The 27,654-nt window shown below is 47.4% G+C and overlaps 1 protein-coding gene across 1 annotated transcript in view; it reads left to right on the forward strand.

The window, feature by feature from the left end:
- Positions 1 to 25,649, forward strand: part of NSMCE2 (NSE2 SUMO ligase component of SMC5/6 complex) — a 263,255-nt gene extending 237,606 nt beyond the window's left edge. The window contains exons 5-7 of the mRNA XM_088442265.1: positions 20,758 to 20,858; positions 23,212 to 23,318; positions 25,117 to 25,649. Coding sequence (XP_088298391.1) covers positions 20,758 to 20,858; positions 23,212 to 23,318; positions 25,117 to 25,228 — 320 coding nt within the window. The 3' untranslated portion in view covers positions 25,229 to 25,649. The remainder of the gene's footprint in view (positions 1 to 20,757; positions 20,859 to 23,211; positions 23,319 to 25,116) is intronic.
- Positions 25,650 to 27,654: the final 2,005 nt, after the last annotated feature.

Genomic DNA, 27,654 nt, shown 5'->3' on the forward strand with positions numbered 1-27,654 from the left:
GGTGATTGAGGACGAAGTTCCCCCAGCGGCTAAATCCAAGTATGCCTTTTTTAAGGATGTGAAGGGTGACGCCACAGTCTTTCCTCTTTCGGGTCAGTTGGTGGACCATTTAGAGGAGGCCTGGCAAGCGATACCAGCCACAGAGGCGCCTGGCGGTGGCTTATCCGTTCACGGATAATTATTTTGCTAAGTGGGAATCCCCTCCACAGGTGGATTCTCATGTGACACGTCTTGTCCGTAGTGCCACATTACCAATGCCATCCATGTCCTCCCTTAAGGATGCTACGGACCGCAAGGTGGAGATCTGCCTGAAGTCCGCTTATTCCCTTGCGAGGGGGGCAGCGCGGCCGGCTATGGCCATTTGCTGGGTTGCCAGAGCTATGGAGCGCTGGGCGGATTTGTTGGAGGCGTCCTTTGATTCCGGCTGAACAGGCGGAGTTGATTGGTAATCTCCGTGATTCGGCCACTTATATCAACGAGGCGGCCTTAGACATTAGTACCCTGGTGTCTCGAATTTCTTCAGCAGCGGTGGCTGCTCGTCGCACCTTGTGGTTGCGATCCTGGAAGGCGGACGCTGATTCCAAAAAGGGTTTGGAGGCGTTGCCCTTTAACGGAGAAGTTCTCTTCGGTCCAGATCTGGACAAGATTGTGGCCACGCTGGCGGCAGCCAAATCGGCATGTCTCCCGTCGGCCGCTGTTCCTTCTGGTTCTGGACCATCGTCCTTTCGGTCTTATAGGGCCCAGGGCAGGCCCAAACCACAGTCTTTACCCCGACAGGCTGGTCCCAAGAAATCGGCCAAGCCCCGGAAGCAGGCATGGAGTACCAGACATCCGGCCCCTAAGCCAGATGACAAACCTGCGGCCTGACGGTCCGGGCCTCCCTTTGGGGGATCCAAAAATGGGAGGCCGCCTGCTGCAGTTCGCCCGGTGTTGGTCGGCCACCACGACAGACACTTGGGTTCTCGAGGTGGTCTCCCACGGGTACGCCCTCTCTTTCCGGCACAGACCCCCGGCTCGATTTTTCACCACGGGTCTACCATCAGACCGGAACAAGGCCACGGAGCTGCGGAAGGTCTTGCACACTATGCTCCAGGCTGGAGTTATAGTGCCTGTTCCATTCTCCCAGAGGGGCCAGGGTTTCTATTCCAATCTCTTTTTGGTGCAGAAACCCAATGGGTCGTATCGTCCGATTCTCAACCTCAAAGCTCTCAACAAGTCTTTGCGGGTGCCGAAGTTTCGGATGGAGACCCTACGGTCCATCATTCTGGCGCTGGAACCTGGGGACTACATGGTGTCATTGGACATACAGGACGCTTACCTGCATGTCCCTATTCTTTTGCGCCACCAACAGTTCCTCAGGTTTGCAATCCGCAGCGACCACTTTCAGTTTTGGGCGTTGCCTTTTGGCCTGGCGACAGCACCGCGTGTGTTCACCAAGGTGATGGCGGTCATGGAGGCTTCTCTGCGGCTGCAAGGAGTCCGCATGTTGCCGTACTTGGATGACCTTTTATTAGTGGCAGGATCTCCGGAGCTCCTTCTGCGCCACTTGGACCTGACCATTGCGCTACTGCAACGGCACGGCTGGTTAATAAACTGGCAGAAGTCCACTCTAATCCTGTCTCGGCGGATTCTGAACCTCGGAGCCTTATTGGACTCGGGACAGCAAAGGATCTTTGTGACGGGGGAAAAGATCTCTGCTTTACAGTCGAGGGTGCGCAGTTGTCTGCACAGCCGCCGGGTGTCTCTACACTCGGCGATGAGGTTACTGGGCTCCATGGTGTCGGTGTTCGACATGGTGGAATATGCCCAGTTTCACTCCAGACCTCTGCAGCACCTGATCCTGTCCAAGTGGAACGGGCTGCTTCAGTCTCTAAAGTTCCAGACGATAGTGCTCACCCCAGAGGTTCGCCTGTCCCTTGCCTGGTGGTTGCAGATGACCCATCTCAGTAAGGGACGTCCGTTCTGGGTGCCAAATTGGGTCCTGCTGACAACGGACGCCAGTGTTCGGGGCTGGGGAGCAGTTTCGGGTCCACACTTGTTCCAGGGCAGGTGGACTCCGACAGAAGCGGAGCTTCCAATAAATATCTTGGACCTCCGTGCGGTCTTCAATGCCCTCCAGCAGGCACATCGGGTTCTCCAGGGTCGCCCAGTGCAGGTCCAGTCGGACAACGCTACCACCGTGGCCTACATAAACCGGCAAGGAGGAACCCGAAGTCGGGCCGCTCTCGTAGAGGTGTCTCGGATCCTGGTATGGGCGGAGCGCAGTCTTCCGGCCATATCAGCTGTCTTCATCCCGGGAGTGCTAAATTGGGAGGCGGACTTTCTCAGTCGCCAGGACGTTCATCCAGGGGAATGGTCCCTGCACCAGGACGTTTTTCAACTGCTGGTGGACAAGTGGGGTCTTCCAGAGATCAACCTCATGGCGTCCCGGCACAACAACAAGTTGCCGGTGTACGGGTCTCGCACAAGAGACGAAAAGGCGTCTCTGGTGGATGCTCTGTCCGTCCGGTGGACGTTCCGGTTCGCTTACCTGTTTCCTCTGGTTTCCCTTCTTCCACGAGTAATCCGTAAATTCAAACAGGAAGGAGGGACACTCCTGTTGATAGCTCCCGCGTGGCCCAGACGGCACTGGTTCTCAGACCTTCAGGGTCTGTCCGTGGACAGTCCTCTGCGGTTGCCACTACGACCGGACCTTCTGTCGCAGGGTCCTTGTCTTCACCCGGACCTGACTCGGCTGTCTTTGACGGCGTGGCTGTTGAGACAGCCATGTTAAGGTCCAGGGGGTTTTCCAGCTCTGTAGTGCGTACCATGTTACGAGGTCGGAAACAGTCTTCCGCGAGGGTATATCATCGCGTGTGGCATACGTTCTTCCAGTGGTGTCGACCGAGAGGTTATGCACCGCGGGAGTTTCGTCTGTCTCGGATACTCGCCTTCCTACAAGCGGGACTAGATCATGGGCTTCACCTGGCTTATTTGAAGGTACAGGTTTCGGCCCTGTCTGTCTGGTTTCACCGTAGGATTGCTACAATCCCGGATGTGCGCACCTTTATGCAAGGTGTTCTCCGCATTCAGCCACCCTTTGTTCCACCTGTGGCGCTTTGTTATTTGGCTGTGGTCCTGAGGGCTCTCCAAGGACCGCCGTTTGAACCACTGGGCTCAGTGGATCTTAAATGGCTAACAGCTAAGACTGTTTTCCTTCTTGCCATAGGTTCGGCCAGACGTGTTTCTGATTTAGGTGCTCTTTCTTGTAGACCCCCTTTCTTGATTTTTCATGTGAACAGGGCAGTGCTCCGCACTCGGCCTGAATTTCTTCCCAAGGTTGTTTCCCAGTTTCATGTTAACGAGGAAATAGTTGTTCCGGCCTTTAACTCACCTGGCCTTTCAGTGAGTGAGGCCACTTTGGATGTTGTGCGGGCCTTAAGGACTTATGTTGACCGCACTTCTTCGTTTAGGAAGTCGGACGCCTTGTTCGTCCTCTATGGCTTCCGTAAAAAGGGTTGGCCTGCTACAAAGCAAACTTTGGCAGCCTGGATCCGTATGGCTATTTCTGAAGCTTATCTTCATGAAGGTCTGCCGGTTCCTCCTTCTCTGAAGGCTCATTCCACTAGGTCTGTGGGTCCTTCGTGGGCAGCTCGACGTGGTGCCTCTGCAGTCCTCTGCAAGGCTGCTACGTGGTCCTCTGTCCATACCTTCGTGAGGTATTACAGGTTTGACACCTTCGCCTCTCAGGATGCTTCCTTCGGGCGGCGGATTCTCCTTTCAGCACAGGAGCGTCCCCACCCTTAAAGGATACTGCTTTGGGACATCCCCAAGGTATCCTGTGGATACCCTATGGACCCTGAAGTAGAAAATATGAGATATGGTAAGAACTTACCTTTGTTATCTCTATTTCTACGAAGTCCATAGGGTTCCACAGGACTCCCGCCCTGTCGCACCTGTGCTGCAGATGGGCTTTGTTCTGTTCACCGGTTTTTCCGTCTCCCTCTGGTGAGAGTGTGATTCTTGTGTGTATCCAGATCTTCTTTCTCTCTCTTCCTTCTCCTCCTCCGGCCTATGGCTTGGTAACTAACTGAGGTGCCTTGGCTCGGGGGCGGGGTATAGGAGGGGGACCCTAGTGCATCCTGGGAGGCTGAAAGCTTAACTCTATGGTGCCCGATGACTGACGTCACGCCTATACCCCAAGGTATCCTGTGGAACCCTATGGACTTCGCAGAAATAGAGATAACAAAGGTAAGTTATTACCATATCTCATATTTTCAGGGAGTCTCCCTGACAATGAGTTAGGGTTGGCAAGTATGAGCTTATCTCCGGGAATGTAATATACAGTAAGTTGAAATCAGTGGCGACGTTCACTATGTCCACAACAGAACGTCAACGATTATGTCAACATGTTTAAAATGTAGACGTTTGGGAGATGTCGCCATGAACAAAATTATGACATGTAAACATTAGCTTTAGGGATTAGGGACACCTTTTAGAAATGGATTGTCAAAATTGTTTTCAGTGTCGACATGCTGATTGTTGAGAGGATGAACATGTCAGCATGTTGTCTGTCGACATGGTTACTGTCGACCTAATATACACAACCCCCCCGTATAGCATCCTTCCAATTCCAATTTTTCTGGTGCTGACTCGCTGGTATTATTTTGGCAGAATTATTATGGTGCCTTTTTATTTTCTGGTTATTGCTGTTGCATATGAATATATTAGTGTGCTAATGGTTTTAGGGGCAGATTTATGAAACCTTCTAAAGAGGGAATGTGGAGCGGTTACCCCTAGCAATGTGCTAGATAAATAGTAGCTGGTTGGTTGCTAAGGGCAACACATACTTGCCACCACTCCCTGATTGTCAGGGAGATTCCCTGAAATAGCAGCAATCTCCCTGACTCCCCCCTGATTGCACCTTACCCCCATTATGAAGCTGTTATATTAAAAGGAAAAAAAAAACAGATATATACATTCCAATGGGATCATTAGTATCATTTCCCTGCACAAGGCACAATGATCCCTACGGCTACATGCATTTTCTGAAAAGTATCAGTGTGATTTCAACTATAAGTATACCTTACTAACTGCTTTGGGCAGAGCCGGCCCTTGGCATAGGCAAATTCCTAGGGGCATGCATTCCAAGCCTAGTGCCAGCTCAGCTTGGCAGCGGGGGGACAGGGATGGGCAGACGGCGTCACTGCTCTTGCTGTCCTACGGCGGTCAGAGTTCTCAGCTCTATACGGGTGGCAGCTCATACAGCCGGCAGCAGCGGTAGTGAGGAGCAGAGACAGTGGGGGCAGCGGGCAGTAGCAAAAATCGCCGCTGGAGGAGGGCTGCTGGCCATGCCCAGATGTAGCACCTCCTTCTCCTTGGACCTCTGCGGAGTACAGCAGGCTGGATCTGTCTGCAAGGAGACACACAGTGGGGTGGGGGTGCCAATGCTCTTGCTGGCAGAGGGCACCAAAATCTCTAGTTACAGCTCTGTGGATGGGGATTGCAATGGGTGAGGGGTGATGGATGTTGCTGGCTTCTGCTATGATCTGTACTGCTGTTTGATGGGTGCTGTGCTGGGAGAGGGGTGCTGGGTCAGAGGGGGAATAAGCAACGGTGCTAGGGGGCACCACCCAAAATCTTGCCTAGGGCTTTAAACTGGTTAGGGCCGGCTCTGGATTTGGGGCTCATTTGGATGTAAATGAATTTATGACACGCCTCTCTGATGTAGCAGTACACGTCCAATTTACCGCCGCGCTCATAGGTGTAGCTTTCACAATCTCCCTGAAATGCTTTTTCAAAAGTAGGTAAGTATGGGGCAACACCTCCCTTTGCCCCTCGTTTGATAAATCTCCATGAAAACAGTATTGCTAAAGCAGACCCTCAGTGTATTTGTACACACCAAGAGCAGCGGTCACTACACCTATCAGCTTTGTTCACTGATGGGGAAAGGAGGGGAGGGGTGTTACAGGTGCAGAATTCCATTGGGACAGTCCCCATAGTTGTTTATACCACAGCTTCATATCACATAGGTTACAGAGAATAAACAGTAACTTGTGTAACATTTTTTGCAGTCCTAACAAACTTGTTTTGCCACCAGTACTTAGTGATTAGCACAGTAGACGGAATAATTCCCTGGTGTTATCGCTGCTGATCATAGGGGGCAGTAAATGGTAATTTCTTGACCACAAAACACACACCATCCCGGCGGGTGCTCTCCTGTGAGTGCTGAGAGCGGTGATGCAAAAGTGTTACACTGTGTTCCAAGCTCTCGTTATCTGTACCTATTAGTATCTTTGCACAACAGTAAAAAACTGACTTGGCAGGTTCTCCTAACCCTAATGAATGGGAGACATGCTGCATTGTAGTACCGGCGCGTGAAAGTCGGTCATTAATTTAATTGTGCCAGTCTAGGAGATTTGTGCCATGGCTGAAGCACGAACTTTAGATGCTGTTTGCATTATTCAGACACGCTTTGGTGATTCAGTTTTGCAGGATTTGTGTGTTTTCACCCTGCACATGCTGCAGAACTGTGCGGGTTATGCTGAGTAGGACACATTTTGATTACAACCACACTAAAGACTAGAGCAGCATTTTTCATGTAGGTAGAGTTTAGTGAGGGGGGTGACGATGGAACTGTGGCCTGTGATGAGAGTAAATTTGCCTGTTTGGTAGATACAAGTTGAGTCTCCCATATCCAAAATGCTTGGGATCAGGGGTATTTTGGATAACGGAATATACCGTATTTTGGAATAATTGCATATCATAATGAAATCTCTTGGGAATGGGTCCCAAAGATACACACAGGGCGGAATTCAATTGTTTTTATCCCCTATCGTGCCCGACGGAGCTACTCTATTCTTGCTCCTGTCGGGCGCGATCAGCTGCCAAGCGCTACATTTCAGCTCGCAGCCCCTGGGGGATGAGAGCTGAAATGTGCGAAAAGTGACATGTTTGGGCGCCCAAACATCACTTTTCGCGATCGCGCCCAGCACTTTGGTCGGGTCTAGCTGCTTTACGCGGCTAAACCTGACCTCTATGGGTGCGATCACGGCGAAGAACGGCAGCAATTGAATGGCGGCCCGCAATCTCCTGTCACTTTAGACGGGAGATCCGGACCGCGTAATCAATTGAATTCCGCCCACAGAATGCATTTATGTGTTATATACACCTTATACACACAGCCTGCAGGTAATTTTATACAATATTTTCAATAATTTTGTGGCTCAAGCAAAGTTTGTGTACAGAAATGAAATTAATTTATGCCTCATATACACCTTATACACACAGCCTGAAGGTAATTTTATACAATATTTTTAATAATGTGTGCCTTAGACAAAGTTTGTGTACATTGAATCATCAAAAATCAAAGGTTTCATTTTCCCAGTCATGCTAAAATAATTCCGTATTTCGAAATATTTGGATATGGCAGGCTCAACCTGTATATCACTTGCACTTAGTATAGTGTGGGTGCAATCGTGCCCTGATGATGGCCGGGAGGAGACGAGGACAAGGCTGCAGATAGCTACGTATAAACATTTATTTCCATTAGCCATTAGCCTGGTCCTGTGTGATTGCACAATGCGCCCCCAATGTTACTTGTACAGCTGTCGGTGTCCTAGCTGTCGACCTGCCACAAACTGGTGTCTGATCCATACAGAGCCCAGTAACACAGCAGATGATCAGACATCAGTCATGTTACCAAGGAATTGGTATGAAATTCCGCCGGCCGATTCCCGTCAGCGGCAGCCCGACAGGAGCAGAGTGCGACGCAGCGGAAGCCCGACAGCGCTGGAAATCCCGATTGTGGATAGGTAAGTATCCACTAACCTAACCCTAACCCTCCTTATGGGTGCCTAACCCTAACTTCCCCCCCCAAGTGCCTAACCCTAATCCCCCCTCTAAGTGCCTAACCCTAACCACCCCCTTCCCCGCTGCCTAAACCTAAGTCCCCCGGGGGGGTGCCTAACCCTAAGTCCCCCCCGGGGGTGCCTAACCCTAACCCTCCCTCCCCCTAGCCTAACCCTAACCCTCTTTATGGGTGCCTAACCCTAACTTCCCCCCCAAGTGCCTAACCCTAATCCCCCCTCTAAGTGCCTAACCCTAACCACCCCCTTTCCCGCTGCCTAAACCTAAGTCCCCCCCGGGAGCCCTAAACCTTACCCTCCCCCCCCCCCCCCCCGCGGCTGTCTGCTCGCGGCGCCCAGCATCACTACGATCGTGATGCCGGTCTCCCGGCGTCGGGGAAATGCGGGCGTCTACATCTAGACGCCCGGCATTTCACCCTTGCCGGGATAAGACAGTTGGGAAGCCGGCTGCCGGTATTTAGGCAGTCGGCTTCCCGATTGCCTCCCTGTTACCAAGGACCCTGCAGTCTGCGGCTGTACCACTTACACCATAACCAAGAAGTGCAACCAATATTCATGACCATGCAAGATCACCGTTCACTGAGGGATAGTGAGGTCACCGAGGCACGGGGCACATACATATTAATTATAGATACAGCTCACAAAAGTGCTGCCCAATGTCCGCTGCCAGCAACTTCTCCCATGCCACCTTTTTTCCCTCCAGTGGACACAAGAAACTTGCAGAGCAGTCTCTGCGCCTGAGATCCGCTTTTCATTCATGCATTAATGGGTTATGTATATCTAATTAATGACATCCTACAAGTGCGCCTGGTCTCCCCGCAGATTTGGAAATCACAAATGTCAAGAATGAAATCTCATTGATGAAACTCTTTGAGGAATTGTAGCAGATGCGGCTCCATCTCATTATTCCGCCCTTCCTGCTGCTAGCAAATGGTCCCTGTCTTAGTCACACGTGTTGTGCCAAGTGCAGGAGACACAGAATGCTGCATATGGCTGTGCCCAGGAAAACATGACATCCCTGGCTTCCGTTCTTCCCATCTCATTTATGTTTTGCATTTTGTTGTTGTTTTTCATCCTTTGTAGTAAACATAGAAAAATGGGCAGTAGCTTGTTACTGTGCACCTGGTGCAAACCATGCTGCAATGCAAGGGGTGCAAATACATTTATTATTTGTGCATGCCGGGTAATTACTGGCTGCTTTTGCATGTATCCCACAAATGCTGGGCAATTTTATTTTTATACTGCAATTTAGATATAAGCTAGAACATGCCCCTCTCAAATCTAATGGTGCATACACACGGGGGGGCGATAGTCTATGATAACGATATCACTGAACGATCTCCCTGCACCTTCCCGGAGTGCTGGATGATTGATATCAATCATCCAGCACACCACAAACCCACCAACGACGGGCCAGCGACCCGCGATCCACGATCGTGGGTCCCTATGTAACCTGGCATGCACGGGTGATGGTCGATATCGTTATAGTCCACACATGCCCACGCATTGCTGGTCGTTTATGGGTTGGAAGGTACCAAAAAATGCTCGATATAAATGATAACGATATGATCGATTATAGTTCATATTGTGCATTTTTATTGTACCGTGTGTATGCACAATAAATCTCTCTGCACATGTCACATCTGCCCCCTTTGCAGTGTAACACTGTTTTGCCAAGATGCACAATTACTTGCTTTTTTTTTTTTTGCTTTGCTCCCACCTCAGAATAAGCCCCATTATGTGCAAATTGTCTCCTTTTTATTGTGACTTTTCGCTGTTCAAACTAGCCGAATCTGCTGCTCTTAACCGTGTGGGTGGCCAAATTGGGAAAGATCCGGTTGTTTGACCCATTGTACCAAGCAGCCAGGTATCTTTAGTATCGTTGGGGCCTGTTAATGTGGTTGAAACTAGGGATGTGCAGGCTCAGATTAGTTCGGATTTTCCCGCCAAAAATCGGGTCTCAGAAAGCGGCAAAATGTCATCTTTCATGGACAAACATCATCTTTCATGGACTTTTGTCCAGGAATGATGAAATTTGTCCATGAAAGATGACTTTTTGCCTCTTTCTGAGACCCGATTTTTGGCGGGAAAAATCCGAACTAATCCGAGCCTGCACATCCCTAGTTGATGTGACCACACTCCTTACACCAATAGCGACCTTCAGGAGATATCACCGCAAGCTAATGCCGTTACCCAGACGTTAACCAAACATGCACCAAGCACTTCCTTCTCTTCGCCAGCAGCATTAGTTAAATTGCAGCGTTACAAGGTTCTGTATTGCTGTAGTAAGCGGAATGTTAATTACCGCAGCTCTATAATAAATAGACGGGAAGCAATCGGGAAGCCGGCTTCCTGACTGTCTTATCCCGGCAAGGGTGAAATGCCGAGCGTCTAGATGTAGACGCCCGCATTTCCCGGACGCCAGAAGACCGGCGCCCGGCATCACGATCGTAGTGATGCCGGGCGCCGCGAGCGGACAGCCGCGGGGGGGAGGGTTAGGTTTAGGGCTCCCGGGGGGGACTTAGGGTTAGGGTTAGGCTAGGGGGAGGGAGGGTTAGGCACCCCCGGGGGGGACTTAGGGTTAGGCACCCCCCCGGGGGACTTAGGTTTAGGTAGCGGGGAAGGGGGTGGTTAGGGTTAGGCACTTAGAGGGGGGATTAGGGTTAGGCACTTGGGGGGAAAGTTAGGGTTAGGCACCCCTAAGGAGGGTTAGGTTAGGTTAGTGGATACTTACCTATCCACAATCGGGATTTCCAGCGCTGTCGGGCTTCTGCTGCGTCACACTCTGCTCCTGTCGGGCTGCCGCTGACGGGAATCGAACCGCCGGCCATGCGTCCGGCGGTATTTCATACCCATTCCAAATAGACACCTATGTAGATTTAACCTACTTAGATTAGATCATCGGAATGTTCACATCAGCAACTTTTCTTTCAGGAGACAAATTTGCGGAATTTACACCTTTGAGATGAAGTTAACATTTGTCCATTTGGATAGATGAGCAGTGTGTATGTGCCAGTAAATGGTTCCTTTCTTTCGGTTTCAATAGCTCGTAATTTCTTTTTATGCTAGCTCTAGGTACAGAGCTGGCTCAAAGCAAGACCTAACCGGGCAGCTGTCCAGGGGTACAGAATGCTGGGGTGACCAGTGCGTGGAGCAGATTTTAATAGACAAAAAATATTTGCTTGAGACTCGTTGTTCCACACTAGTACGAGTTACATTACTAGTATTTAGCACCTACTGTGGCAGGGGCTCTTTATGTAGTAGCTCAGTGGTTCACAAACTTTTTTGAATCATGGTGCCCTAGAGTATCAGCATTTTTTATATCTCGCCACCCTTATCCTATTATGGAATTCAGGAACACAAATTTAATCAAGTGAATTGTGCTTATATATCATTCTTAGGTTCAGTTATGTGGGGGTGCACTTCTATTTGTCCCCAGCTCTGGTTTTATCATGTTACATGGACCATAAGTAATCTGTGGCCCCCTGCAAGGGTGCCATGGCACTGTACTAGCGTATTTTAAAAAACTGAATTTGTCATCCTACTGCATGTATTAGATGTAGGTCTTCATTCACATAACTCTATTGAGAAAGATCACTGACTGTATCTTTTGCCTAGGAAATGTCACAGAATGTGTCTGATATAATGCGTTCACATAATGGAAGCTGAAGTCATGTATGAAATGAGGCTTACAACAAATGATGGACACAATGTCTGGACTGGTGAAAGAACTGTCATGATATAGTTACATGTGTGAGCTCATTAAGTCTAGAACCGGCTCCACCTAGGTAGCACAGGGAACATCCGTGTGAGAAGTGATTTGCTCTCTCCTGTTGGGGTATGCTGTCTTACACATGTATGAGAGATGCCGAAATTGGGTTGAAAAATAAATACCGGTTTTGTTTTATTTTATTTTTTTCTTGTCCTTTTGACTCATCAGGAAAAACAGTTTAGTTTATTTTTCCCCCTTTACAGTATTTCCATGAGTGGGAGGATATTTCTGCTTTTCGCAGCATGGTACATTATACAGAGTTTTCACAGGGGCTTTCTTATGGAGTAAATAGAGCAGTGGCGTAGCTAGGGTATTTGGAGCCCAGAGCAAAATGGAGCCAACCACCCCTTCCCCATTTGCACGCAACAAAAAAATGGGCATGGTCTCAAGCCACAAGGGGCGTGGCCACTGCAAAATGTGGCATGTCAACATGACACACACCCCTTTCTCATCACTCTGGGAACATTCGTTTCCATTACATATGCACCTTAATGCCCCGAGTAGTCGTGCCCCTCTTGCAATGCCCACTGTAGTAGTGCCCCTTATGCAATGTCCCCAGTAGCACTGCAGTGCCCTTTATACAGTGCCCCAGTAGTGCACCCTTATACAGTGCCCCTTATGAAGTACCCCCAGTAGTGCACCCTTATACTGTGCCCCTTATACAGTCTCCCCTTTGCAGTGGCCCCAGTAGTGCCCCTTATACAGTACCCCCAGTGTGCAGTGCCACCAGTAGTGGTCCTCCTTATACAATGCTCCCAGTAGTGATAGCCCTATGCCGTGCCCCCTTAGTGGTCCTCCCTATTCAGTGCCCCCGGCCAGTAGTATAAAACAGACAAAGACATGACATACACATACAAAACACTCACCTGAATCCCCGCTCCTGCCGCACCCTCCACTGTCTGCTCTTCCGTACTCCCGCTAGGTACTATTGGAGAGACGTCATGACGTCTCTCCCATCGCCCACTGCGGGAGCCGGAAGGCGGAGCTCATGTGTGAGCTCCAGCCCGTCTCTGGCAGTGGGCGCAGCAGCCAATGAGAGTCTGTCTTACTCTCATTGGCTGCTGAAACACACACATCGCCTCAGCGTCGACGGCGATGTGTTTGTAACTGTGTAGTGTGGACCGTACTCACTGTGTTCTGCACTACACTGAGTGACTAGGGCAGGCCTGTACCGTAGTGAGTGATATACAATAAACAAAACGTGGTGTGCATCCATAGACGCCCTTTCTACATACAAAACTTCACAACAGGTCAGCAATACAAACAAAATCAACGAGACATTCAATAATAAGTACCTGATATATACAATATAAAGACGTATATGTAGCTCAAGGCTTGAATATGAAATAGGCAAGCATATATATCCATGGAAAGTATAGTCAGGCAGATATAAACCATTTTGCCTCACTAGGCTGTTTTGCTACACAGTGAAGTTATCTGCCTGTGAGTTTGCTGGACAACCAGTGACCTCATTGCGGCACTGCCTGACTACTATTAATGAGGTCTGGTTTATAGTCCTAAGGGACTGGTTTCAAGTGACTTGATTGGCTGCTTTCACATCTATGGTTGGATGGATGCTTCCACTGTATGTAAGGGACAGGCTCACTTTAAATTGTCTGCTTGTATTATTAGGCTCTTCTTTCACTGGACAGTCCTCTTCTAGGCAGGTGGGAAGAGATTTCAGAGGAAAGACACAGAGGTGCTGCCCTAGTGACAAAGGCGCTATTTTGGTCGTCATGGTTACAGGTAGTTGTATCACCCGGACTTCCCATGTTACCCCTGGCCTAATCCGCTGATCACTAGTAATATTAACCTGTGTCTGTATCACTCCCCCTTTCCTCGCACATCTCCCCCTATATGGCTCCATATATTACCCTCTAGGCAGGAAAATTCACTTTGTATTTACTTAACAGGAGGGAATCCACAACATATACAGTCTGCGTTTGACAAATAAGTTTGAAAAGGTCTGCTGGGACCTCTAGTTCGCCAATCTTCCAATCAGCGCCGGTAAACATCTGTGAATGCATTTATTCTTTTCTGTTGAAGGATTTGCAATGTCAGAGGTCATGTTGTTAGAATGAGATTGTAAGGTGTATGACAGCCATTGGTATATCTACAATAGGTGCAGGAAGTGCGGTCACATGACCCTACAACGCACACCCTGCACCTATATAATTATAGTCCCCTCTTCGGAGTCCCGTTTTGTCGCTGCAGCAGAAATCAAAGGGAAGATGCCGTGGCTGCCATTTTCCCGGAGATTTGCACAGTAGAGAAGTCACCGTGTACATGGTGCAGGTGCCATGCTCCCGGAGACCTGGGCATGCACAGTAGACTCAGGCACAATGCACACTGGCCCTGATTCAGAGCTGAACGCTCTGAGCAGAACGCTTGCTCTGAATCAGGGCCGTCCTATTTAAATGTGGTGCGGCCTTATGGACGCTCGCATAGCTGTGCGTTACCACCCACAGCTTATGCGAGCGTCCATGGTGATGGTCAAGACCATCGGGCTTGCGACAAGACCCTTGCGGTGAAGTCTCGCTGCCGCAAGCCCAGGAGTGATTTTGGCTCTATCAGAGCCAAAGTCACTCCCACTGACATCATTACTGATGTCAGCGGGGCCGGACTCAGACGGTAGGCGTTCCCATGGGAACGCCTCCGTCTGGCCGCCACGCCCCCGGCACGCCCATCAAAGGGGGCGTGCTGTCAGTCACCATCGACAGCACGCCCCCTTTGGTGCGAGACCCCGAGCGACGTATTTCTCGTCGCTCGCCGGGTCTCGCGCAGGCGCACGACGTAGCTCCCTCCGTCGTGCGCATTCTCACAACATCGACCCGCTTGCGAGCGAACTTTGCTCGCGAGCGGGTCTGAATGATCCCCACTGTCTCCTTCCTCTCTCAAACCACCCCTGATGGCAGCCTCACCAGTCATTTCATGGGTTGGCTGATCCCAAGCCTGTAGGGAAATATCTATTTTAGCTGGGTGCATGATCAATACATTTAGAGTTATCAATACCGAGCAAGGAGGCCGCTAGTGTCAGATTGTTGACATTGCTGTGAGCAATACCTCTGGGTGTGGACGGTAGCTAGGAGTAATAATAGCGTGCCTGTGTGGGAAGCAGAGTGTCCTCATACCTGCAATAAAGGCGGTGTGAGAGTGCCAGTTACTCATCTGGAGCAGCGTTGTGACTCAGAGGGCCACCCCTGTTATGTCAATGAACAGGATCGTTCACAGTCAAGCACAGAATTAGCTCAGGCTAGTCATCATTTCTGTGTTTGATGAGTAAGGTATACAAGTTATAGCGTGTATAGGGTATATTTATAGTGTCTCATGTTTATTCTGTTGATCAGCATGAGATAAGCCAGTGCTATATTCTGGTGCAGGAATGGCCGTAATGCCAGATGCCGCTAGACTATTATTATTATTACCAGTTATTTATATAGCGCACACATATTCCGCAGACTACAGCAGCCATCGCGGGTCCTAGCTGTCAGTACGTTATCTAGGGTCTTTATGACGACCTAATGAACGGTCAGGCTGCATCCCTATAAAATAGTGGTGGGACCCAGCAAAATGTTACCTTCCCTGCATGCAGGCGACACGTTCCCATCTTGTATCTAACTCTCAGTAGAATGCATGCAGCTAGTGGCTGACATAAACATAATATACAGTATACCTGTAACATAAAGAATACGTTTTTGATACACGCTCATGACACTCCCACAAGGTAGGGCGGAGCCATGTGATGGAAACGCCCAGTTTTGCTGAAGGACAGATCCGGCCAAGTTCAGCCCTACTCAGAATGTGACAGAGAAATGGCCCATACGTGACACTGTAAAACAAAACAATCTGTAGCTGTGTATCTGTTCAGTTTTCAACATAGGTTGACAAGTTAAATTATAGCTCTTTCTCATAGGTTTTCTTTAAAATATAACACAGGCTCTTAATGCAAAGAGTTGAGATGATTTTTGAAGTAGAAATTTCCTTTATGTCTCGTACGTGACCTGTGTAAACTCCCATCTGTGTAGGCACGGTGTGCCAAAACACGTCCATTCACAGAGATTGTCCGACTAAAAATCGGCCCCTCTTGACCCTGGAGCATTAAATCTACTGCATCGTTTATACAATGTACTCTTTTTATGGCCGCTTTCTGTACAGCAAGAGCTGCTGCCATGTATGGAGGAAGCCAGTATCATAGCTGGTCTGCTAAGGCTGAGGACCTGATTCAGACCCATTCGCTAAGGCGCAATCGCTCGCTACCTGGCGATTGTTGCTCAGTGCGCATGCGTATAAGTCGCAGTGCGCATGCGTAAGCCAGTCACTACGATGGGGAATCGTGCGCTCGTAGCACAAAGCCAGAGGGCTGCTTTGAGTGACAGCGCCATTTGTGGGTGGTTACAGGGGAAACGGGGGAGTGGTGTTGCGAACGCAGGCGTGTCAGGCCAACAAAACGCTGTTTAAAGGGCGTGCATAATTAGCAAAGTGGCGTCATTGTACACGTCACCTGCATGTATTTCAGCCAGCAGTGATCGCAGTGCTTGCGGCGGGGTAGGGCTACCTCAAGGGCTGCGTGCAGCTCCGATGGCTCTCGATGTTACCGATTAATCCTATAACTCCAGGAGATGAGGTGCGTTGCGAGGGGAAAGGGGGCGTCTTTATACACTAGCAAGCGCTCAGTGCCGCAGCTCGCTAAGACATAGAGGGTGTCCTTACGCCACGCGGTGCGAGCGTGGAATTTGAATATCCGGCCCCTTTTTGCCAGCGAGCTGCCGCATCTTGCGAGCAGGTCCAAATGAGCTCTTGAGTGTAGTGCCCTCAGTCCTGAGCCTCTTCTACACCCCAGGAGGGAGCAGCACTAAATCGCCTGGTACTTGGCCGCACACATCCATTTTTACTGTACAGTGCAGTCGTCTATATTCTAATTGTCAAAATATTTTTTATCTGTGGGTGGCCGACAAATCATTGCGCAAGATCTAGTAATAAAAAAAAAAGTTTGTGTGAGGCAACCATTGGCAAACTATCAGACTGATCGGTGCGATGGTCCAGGTGTACTTTATTATTTCATGGATATCATTATACAGCATAAATGAAAAAAAAACATGCGGCCAGCATGATATACTATGGCAGATCATATGTCAGTAGTATAGTGGAGCGTATGAGCAAGTGAGATGATATATGGCTTTCGTGCATGTGCAGTGGCAAATAATCGCTCAACTGCAAGAACATCGGAAGTACTTTTGAATTACTCTGAATTAGGCCCATAATTACATTCACACTTTCTATTAGTTCCATATTAAAACCATAATCCAGTTTTATTTCTGCAAAGTAAAATCCTGGACGATGAGAACTGTTCAAATCAAAGCAATGTGAAAGTGACTAATAAAACAGGATTTGTAATCATCGGTATGCAGTCGGGAAGCCGGGGGACCTAATCCCGACAGCCGGCTTTCCGACTGTCATATCCCGGCAAGGGTCTAAAGACAGGCGCCTATATGCCGACGCTTGTCATTAGACATACGTCGGGAGCCCGGCATCCCAATCAAAGGGGCGCCGAGTGCGGATAGCCGCAGGGTTTAGGGTTCTCGGGGGGGACTTAGGCTTAGGCATCCTCCCGGGAGGTTAGGTTTAGGCTAGAGGAAGGGGGGGTTAGGTTTAGGCACTTAGAGGGGGGGATTAGGGTTAGGTACTGTCGGGGAAGTTAGGGTTAGGCACCCCTAAGGGAGGTTTTGGGGTTAGGGGGTAGAATTAGGTTAGCTAATACTTACCTGAGGACGATCGGAATTTCCACTGCTGATGGGATGCTAGTGTCGGGATTCCATCTGCTGGACATGCGTCCGGCGGTAAATCCTACCGATTCCGTAATCATCACATGAGAGCATAGTCCTGTGTCCACCTTCCCGTTACACTCATCCGAGAAGACCATTGTAACATTATAATTTAATGCAATTGAAGCTGGGTGCACCCAACCGTCGGGATGACGTGATGTAACGAAACATTGCGCCATCCGTACACACTGCACGATGTTATGTACACTGGCGTGATGTATCGTTTCCATTCTGCATTTAGAAACATGGCCCATCTGCGGTCCAGCACAGTAGATGGGACGGCGTGATGAATGACCCGCGGGAATGCGCGATCGGGCGTACACACTGTCATCGCACAATATGTCGTTCTGATCCGCGTTGGAACGACATATCATGCAATGTATCACATAGTGTGAACCCAGCTCTAGAGGGGAATAACCTGAGGCTTCAGAATCAGCTGTAAATTGCAACATTCTCATTTAAGATCATATCTAACATAATACTGTATTTCACTCATCGTCAAGGAAATTTCCTTGCAGAAATAAAGTTGGATTACGGTTTTGATATGGAAACAATAACCTTTTGAGATTTTAATCATTAATGTATTTAGAGCACAGGACCAGATGATACAGTAGTAATCTTTCTATCAAGGTTGTTCAGGTTTGGGAAACTGGTGTATAAATCAGGGTTCATGTACTATTTACATGAAATAACTGGTGCAGGTGGGCATTTGTCTACATTGCGCACCCTTAACATTTTCCAGGAATAATTTGGCCAGTACTTTGTTTTATGGCCTAGCAGTGTATGCAGATTTATGGAGAATTAAATCTGTTGGCATGTTTTGGTGGAGAATCATCCCATAAAATTGTGAGATTATTCTTGTCCATTTAATTGCCAATTAAAGTAATCTGAATTGAAAGGTCAGTTAGATATTTGCATTAATTTTAAGTAATTTGCAAGATTTGGTGTCTGTAGGATGTAGCACAATACCTGTAGAGTTTCTGACAGATGACAATGTGTGTAATCACACAGGTCACTATGACATAGCACAGAAAGTTGCTTAACTTTTCCAGTAGAAGAGTTGTAAGATGTGTTTTATCTATGAAAGTCTTCTAGGAAATGACAAAACATTTCCCAGCTTTATCACTCATCTGTCTACTCTCTTTTGAAGAAAGTATTTCAGTTTTTATTGGTCAATCATACACTTTTCAAATGGCATAGCGATCTAATGGTTTATTCTCATGCTATGCACATTATATTCATATATTGTAACTTATGGCAAAGTTTTCCATACTGCAGATTGGCTATTGGGAAACTACTTGTGAAGTTAAAAAAAAAGCTTTAAAAATTGTATTAATTATTTTTCAGAAAACTAGATAGATTTACTAATATAGATAACCACAGGTTTCCCAATTTTTTTACCCTAAAAGTGTCACTCTGAAGCTTAGAGGCTTATTTATGGGCACATTACATTGAAAGGGAAATGCTGACCTGACGACACACCAGAATACAATCGCATTCGTGTATAACAGGGATTCACTGATACCCCTTTTACACCAGAGCTAAAACCCGGGTTATTGCAGGGTTAACCCGGGTAGCTCCTTGATGTAAAAGGGGACAGGGTTGGATTGCCGGGTCGAGTGACCCGCCAATCCAACCCAGGTAACTTGCAGGGTTTAACACGGGAATGACCCGTGAAACAATGCAGTGTAAACGTCATGATATGGGTCACGTTGACCTGGAGCTGACGTCATCTCCAAGCGTCCACTTCCGCGCTGGAAGAGCCGTGTCACTGCAGACCCTGCTCCGCTGTGAACGGCGCCAACTCGGCAATATCCTGGGTCGGCGCCGGCTAATTTCCGGGTCTGATCCGGTTTGGAACCCTGTTCCAACCTCCGGGTCAGACCTGGAATTTAGGTATAAAAGCGATATGAACTGCCTGTGTGAAGATCATAATTTTAACAAATTATTTAGCAGTAAAGTTGCATAAAATATTTACATTTTAACTACATCCCACCCTCTTTTCCAGGTGTAGTTTAATCCGCTCATTTTGGGAACGGTTTGTTCCAGTAGAAATACTATTTTACTATGAATTCTTTATCACAACGAAAATACGAGTCCATAGGACTCACATAGCTCATAACTAACATGGACGTGAAATAAGATGTATTATTATTATTATTATTATTATTATTATTATTAAGCAGCTTTGTTATTTCTCAGATTTTCTTATAGGGATAATTAATCTATAGCACACTGGCGTCACAGATACTTCTTGCCATCTTTGTAATGCATCATTGGTGGTTTGCATTTTTTGTATATGTCAACATTCACTTTAAAGTAACTATAAAAATTGCGCAACATGGCCCAATATTAAGGTACTATATTTTAATAAAAAATGATTTATACTTTAAAGATATATTTTTTTATCTTCAAAATGTTAATATATATATATATATTTTTTATTTTTTTTAAAGTGGTTTTGAAATGTCAGTGGTTATATATTTTAAAAAAATATATATTTTTCAAGTAAAACATTTAAAATTTTATTTTTAAGTTTAAAAAAAGTATTTTATTTTCAGCTGTCATTTTAAGATGATAAATTTATTTTTATTTTTTTATCATAGTTGTATTGAATAATAACGTGCTGTTCCATTTCCAAGTCTGTAAATTTATACTTCCAGTCTATGAAAGTACACTATTGCTATTTTTTTTGAATGCCGTTTAAAGCTATGTTTATTTTACAGAATATGTTGTTTAATCACTTCAGTCCAAAACTCAGATTTGGCTAGAGATTACGCAGATAAGATAAAATATAAAGTTATTCCTTGTTTTGGTGAGGCCTCCCAGCAGGTCTCCTCAAATGCTCCAGCTGTCCTGCTTCTCCATATACTCATTAGAGAGCGGAGCGCAGTGCCGGACTCCCCATGGGGACTCGTCCAGTTCGGGAGCACCTCACCAAAGACTAGTAAGAATATATTTTTGTCGTCATGCCTTGGACAACTCCATACAAAATAAACTTTAGGTTTTCAATTATCCTTTACACCATTTAAGGAACAATGTAACTCCACTCTCTTCCTACTGCACTGCTGTAGAACACGGCTGATGATGACAGGACTCAGGGAAGCGCCTGATCAGTGAAGTATGGTGATTTCCTGCACCGTTTAGTAAACGGTCTCTAAGCTCTAGAGGCTTGTCGGTATAAAATATGTACTAGGCAAATTCTCCCTTAATATTAGAATGCCCACACGCAGTGCGTATAGATTCACCTGCTTAAATTGTAAGCCTACAATGATAACCCCCTGTAAAATCCTTACCGTTTCTCTTTGTCTCCTAGTGGGGGTTTCCTCAGGCTCTGCAGACAAAGATTTGGAAGATGAAGATGAAGAGATAGCGGTCACCCAGAGCAGTGCGAATTTCACTTGTCCTATAACACAGGTATAATACTTTCTGCTTGTTTTATGTGTATTCATCTCAGAACTGTTCTGTTACCCACAGCTTTAAAGATTTTACAGGATAAAACTGCTAGATACAGTACGTACAGTACTGAATATAGAGACAGTATTTTTATCATTAATCCTGATGTCACAACACCTCTAATGTTTCCCTACTAGCACATGGTAATATGCACAGCACCAGGAACACTACATGCTGCAATTCTTGTGGCAGGGAGGTACACCGGCATGCGGGTTCACTGATTACCAGGGGTACTGTGCACGTCATCAGTGAGGTCAAGACATACTGTACAGCCCTGTAGTGTGAACAAGCCCTCACTCCGGGGTTACTGATTATGTATACAGATATGGCTTAAAAAAACTATTATTTTATAAGAGGACAATGCAAGCAGCGGTCACAAAACAGTGTCATTATCCATATTATTTTATAGTTATTTAGGTTGGCCGGAAAACAATCCATCAAATTAAACCCTTGATGTCAGAGTGGTACGGGTAAAGTGCCAGGATAATCGCACTATGAAACCCTACATCAGAGCAGATGAAAGTGGTCGTCTCAGTACCTGGATTACATGTCTGATATATTACTGTGTAATTAGCAGACATCACTGTTTTATTATTAATACCCACAGCATTTTTGTGACAGCATTTTCACTTGTATCACTGAACTTACTGTAAAGACCCTTCCCCACATCCACGTCGCGCCCCCCTTCCCCTTGGCCTCTGCAGCAAGTGTACGGGCGGTCGTCTGTCTGCCCGTACACACGGCGCGATGAGCACATATATCTGCCATCGGTTGTGCAGCAGAGCCGTCGCGATATGTCTGTGAACAACGTTGTTCACAGACATTTCGCTGGTACACACTGGCAGGCGCACATGCAATATATTGGCTGATCAATTGATCGTCCAATATATCTGCCAGTGTGTACCCAGCATTGTGTTTATGGCACTACACATTACATTGTAGACCTGATTGCTTACTCAGACTTGTACTTGTATGAGCACTGCACCATTATTTTGCTCGGTACGAGTGGGAATCCATAGGCTGAGCCAGTGACGTGGATATGAGAATACTTATAAAATAGAAATCTCTGTAATTATGGGCATTTGGGGTTTTCAATAAAATATACCCAGTGGGGCCTATTCTGAGTTGAACGGAAGTCAGGCGTAATTACTTTCGGTCTCTGCTGGCGCACAACTCTGCATAGACCACATTTTTGTCAGCTCGCCTTCACTAAACTATGCCAACATGGGGACGCCACATTACCACCCATCTACTCCCCTTTAGCATCAAGTGCAGATGCGAATGAGTTGCATTGGGCTGAATAGCGTGTAGATGTGAGCACTCCGACAACAGCTACGGGACATACGCAGTGCGAATAAACACAAGATCCCCTGCAACACAGGAGACACACGCACCCCCTGCCGACTGCTCCCACTGCGGTACCGGAGACAAACCCCCCCCAGCCAATGACTCCCACTGCGGCACCGGAGACACAACCCATTCTGCCAACTGCTCCCACTGCGGTACCGGAGACAAACCCCCCCTGCCAATGGTTCCCAGTGTGGCACAGTAGACACCCCCCCCCTCCACCAACTGCTCCCACTGCGGCAAAGGAGACATACACCCCCTGCCGACGGCTCCCACTGCAGCACTGGAGATACCCCCTCCAGCCAACGGCTCCCATTGTGGCATAGGAAACACCCCCCCCCCCCCCTGCCAACGGCTCCCACTGTGGCACAGGAGACACCCCCCCCCCCCCCGTCAACGGCTCCCACTGCGACACTGGGTACACATACACACACCCTGCCAACGACTCCCACTGCGGCACTGGAGAAACAATAACCCCTTGCCAACGACTCCCACACCATCCTTGCCAACGTCTCCCATTGCAGCGCTGGAGACGCATACACACACCTCCTGCGGCACTGGAGACACATACACACACCCTCCTGACGGTTCCCACTGGGGCAAAGGATACACCTATAGACACACACCCCCTGCTGCACTGAAGACACATACACACTCCCCCTGCCAACTGCTCCCACTGCGGGGGACAGAGTGAAGGGACAGCAGGGAGTAAGGGGTAAGAAGCAGCGGAAACTAGCCATGGAGCCGAAATTTGCAGCTGCTGAGGTAAATGTAAGGAGAGGAGGAAGACCCCGCAAATGATGGGTACAATATGTTGTAACTAATATAAGTGCCAATCATCTGATTAGATTGTAGTGTTGCTTATACAATGAAACTTCTAATCATTCGGAATCCACGTGTTCTCGCCTACTCTGATGTGTCCGTGTTATTGTGAGTTTTGTAGCATTAAGCTGTGATCTTGTCACAGATGGAGATGGTGAACCCAGTGAAAAACAAAGTGTGTGGTCACACGTATGAGAGACAAGCCATAGAACGGATGATCCAGGACAGACATCAGAAGAACAAGGCCACCAGGTGACTTCCTAAATGTAACGTTTGTTCTTGGTGTAATGTAGAAGTGACACACGTGTAGTTACACTATGACACACAAGATGAATCTGCTGCTTCCTTATAGAAGTGAGCTGTGTGTGTGTCCCTCTCACATGTTCTGGTTCCCAGAAATTACTCCTGTGCAGATAACACCCGATGGTTAGCGATTATCTCCGATTGTTAGAGTAATGCGCATGAACAGTTCTCCATCGGCGACTCCGCTCGCAGTGCCCCCCAGCCGCAGCCTGATTTACAGGCTTCCGCGTTTGGGAGGTGGAGCGGGGGCATTTCCCTGGCAGTGTTCCCAGAGAACGGGGGCATGCCATCCTCGTTTTGCGAAAGGGACGAGGCCAGGCTCTGCGTCTGTGGAAGCAGATTCCCTGCGTCACATGCTGCCCAGGACCTGGTCAGGCTGCGGGAAGCTTCAGTTACTGCAGCCTGGCCAAAGGAGCGACCAATGGTTTCGATTTTGATCCCAGTGCTGCGTCCTCGGTCGCAGTGCTGGGATGGCAGATGCAGCAAGGAGGTACCTGTTTCCAGCACACACCTCCTGCTCCATTTGAATTTTAGATGGACGGAATCGCACAGCCGCCTGTGTGCTTCTCTGCAGTTCCGTCCATCTCTGTAACGGGCCCTAAGTGCAGGAGAGCCATCTGAATTTAAAGTCCACTGTGAATGTGCACATCTCAGACTAGACCACGACACGCCCATGTTACACCCTGACACCCACAGACCCAATCTCTTGTGTGCGTTCATATTGCTGCCACCCAGAAACGCCCAATTAGCGGCCACAGAGTCTTCATCAGTGTATATAGTACAGGGCCTATCAGTTTGCACAATAGGCAGAGCTAGGCTGGCGCCAGGTACGAGGCTAGTGCCCCCTCTTCATAGGACCACCCCTGTACTGTGGGAAATCTCATTCATTAAACCAGCTGGGAATGAAGCCGGGATGCTGTAGATGTTTATATTGTGCATGAATGAGCTATGTCCTAGAGTGCCCACTGTAGTTCTATTTGTCACTAGTGGCAGAAGGTAAGGAAACATGTCACAGTTCTTTATACAATTATTCATAGCTTTCATGTATTCAAAACTGTTCTGTGATATTAAGCCTTGGAGAGTGATAAAGTGGAGAGAGATAAAGGGCCTCATTCAGAGGCGGTCGGAGGATGCAAGCGGTCGCTCAGAAACTAGGCGGCCGCTTGCATCCTGACCGGCCGCCTCTGTTTCGGTCGTTAGGCTGTGGGTTTACACCAGAGACCATCGCGACCAACGGGGCTTACGACGAGACCCTAGGGTAGGGTCTCACTTGTCGTAAGCCCCGGAGAGCTTCTGGCTCTGTCAGAGCCGGAAGCTCTCCACTGACATCACTAGTGATGTCAGTGGGGCCTCCCCCCAAACGGTAGACGTTCCCATGGGAACGCCTCCGTTTGGGCTGCCACCCCCCCGGCCCGCCTTCCAAACGGGGCGAGCTGTCAATCAACATCGACAGCTCGCCCCCTTTGGAAAGAGACCCGCCACGACCGGCGCTGTCGGTCGTAGCGGGTCTCACGCATGCGCACGAAGGAGCCGGCTCCCTCGTGCGCATGCGCACTTGACAAACATCGAGGCGGCCGTGCGGTGGTAGACCGTACGGCCGCCTCTGAATGAAGGCCGAAGTACCAACCAATCAGCTCCTAACTGTCCTGTTACAGGCTGTGTTTGATGGTTGGCACTTTATCTTTCTCCACGCACGGCTTAGTACATCTCCCCCATAGTCTGATTTTATTGTCTGTCGTCTTCATAGGTGCCCGAAGGTTGGATGTGATCATTCTGACATGAGTATATCGGATCTGGTTCCAGACAATGCACTGAAAAGAGCCATTGACGTTCACAACAAAAGGCACAGTCACCGCTGAGCTGAGAATCGCTCCCAATACACCCCCCTAAATATAGTTCCACACCTGTGACTTAGAGTACAGACTAGAAACACTGTGCGATAGTGCTGATACAGCCAGCAAAGTGGAAGGTTTGGGTAATAAATAAAGTCTGGTAGTGGATCCTATATATACACACTTGTATATAGACCTCTCTGCTGACGTCACTTCTGCCAGCAAACTTGTTTTGGTACATTTTGTATTCCTGCCTTTTTACTTACTCCTTGTTTATATCATTTCAAATCATTTTCCTTTTGATTCATTCACAACAATGTTATTTTTATTGCATGACGACCAATGACTGATCCAGGTCACTTTATTAAGGTTCCTTTTTGGATTTTGCAGACAGAGGATTCTAGTTGAGGTAATGAGAAGTTTTCAATAAAAGAAAGACATAATTTTGGTTGGTTCTCTTTGTGATCAAATTATTTGATATATAGAAAAACAAGAGCAGGTGATATAGTTTTTATACTACATAGCGGCAGGTTAGGATGAACCTGTTACTTAATAATGAAGACGTGGTCCTCCACGGACAGTGTATGCCATTTGACATATACTTGGTTAATAACCAATAAAACATATGGGAAAGATTTCTGGACTGCACAACCTGACTCTATATATGATGGGAGGTGCTACCTGATGAGGCTAATTGCAGGCACAGAAACAGACAAATCTCAGGTGCACAACTACAAATTATTAATAATATATATAAATGCAATAAAATTTTGCAATCAATAGGTTTTTAGCATAATCATGGTTTAAAAGCATGGAGTATGGTAATGTATATGCACACTGTATTAGGCACAATTCTAGGTAAGTCCTACAAGTTATATACTGTAGTGCAACTTTGGTTCATTTTTGGGGCGTGGGTCCCCCTGGATTGCATTGGTTAATCTGTCTCAGGGCACCGCATTATAACACATTTTCCTTTATAACACATTTTTAACCCTTCACTGTGTGTGTTTAATATATATGTACTACACTTTTTTATTTTCATTCTTTATATGCAGCTGTAGCTGCTCCTAACTATCTCTTTACACTGCACTTTTCTTACTATGGTGGGGCCCTGGGGCGGCTTGGCTGGGCCAGGTTTGGGGGGTCCTGCGCTCTGGATTTGAACCCTAGTATGTTAGGGACCTACCCAAAAGAGGTTACCTGGATATGGTGGGTAGGCCCATAACCTTGGCCATGATTATGCTAAAAACCTCTATTGATTGCAAAATTTTATTGCATTTATATATATTATTAATAATTTGGAGTTGTGCACTTGAGATTTGTTTAATAACCAATAAAACACAGCTTACTAAACACAGTTACAAACGTCACAGAGCAGGTCCATCACGAGCACTGTGAGACATGTGCCATTGTTTTATGTGATGAGAGTTACGGGAAGCTAGCACTTGCTATAGTAACTTGGTGGCTGGTTGCATAGTGTACAGCCAGGTACCATATTGTACTTACCACTGACGCATTTCGCCCCCAGCTCCCTTACTGCCTGTCACACGGATCACTGGGCTGGGGCTGGCTCTGTGGCCTGCTCTCCGCCCTCCTCCCCATTCTTACTTCCCCATTGGCTGCCTCCACTAAGTGAGGTGCAGCTATTTATTATTCATTGTGCTCCTCCCTTTGCTATTAATGCCTTGGCTCTTTGTGGGTGGCAGAATCATTAGGAGATGGGGGAGGAGCTAAATAGAGTATCCGGTTACATTAGTAAAGAAATTATTCTATGTATAATGTGTGTCTTTGTTACATCTGTATGAAATATTATTCCCACAGTTGTGCCATGTTTAGGACTGCACATCTACATACATACAATATTGTCACAGCTCTAAATACACTATCCACAGTACTAATACTGCTCAGTATACATTGCATGCAGGCATATAATGTATGCTAAGCTCTCATTTCCTGAAATGGGTACTGAACTGTTCTATTGTACTATGTGTATGTGTGTGTGTGTGTATATGTATATTCACAAAAAATGAAGCAGCACGTAATAAGCTTATAAATATGCACTTAAATAAATGAGATCTAATAGAATGATTTGCATTCACTTGCTATAGTGTGAAACGATTAGTGTATTGTCTGGGCTGGCTGGGGGAAATATACAGTCAGGTCCATAAATATTGGGACATTGACAGAATTTTCATATATTCACCACCACAATGGCTTTGAAATTAAACAAACAAGATGTGATTTAACTGCAGACTTTCACATTTAATTTGAGAGTAATTACATCCAAATCAGGTGAACGGTGTAGAAATTACAACGGTTTCTATATGTGCCTCCCACTTTTTAAGGGGCCAAAAGTAATGGGACAAACTAAACAATCCTAAATCTAACTTTCACTTTTTAATACTTTGTTGCAAATCCTTTGCAGGCAATTACAGCCTGAAGTCTGGAACGTA

This window comes from Taudactylus pleione, unplaced genomic scaffold (genome assembly GCF_031769625.1).
Source record: "Taudactylus pleione unplaced genomic scaffold, aTauple2 ptg000306l, whole genome shotgun sequence".
NCBI classification, from domain to species: domain Eukaryota; kingdom Metazoa; phylum Chordata; class Amphibia; order Anura; family Myobatrachidae; genus Taudactylus; species Taudactylus pleione.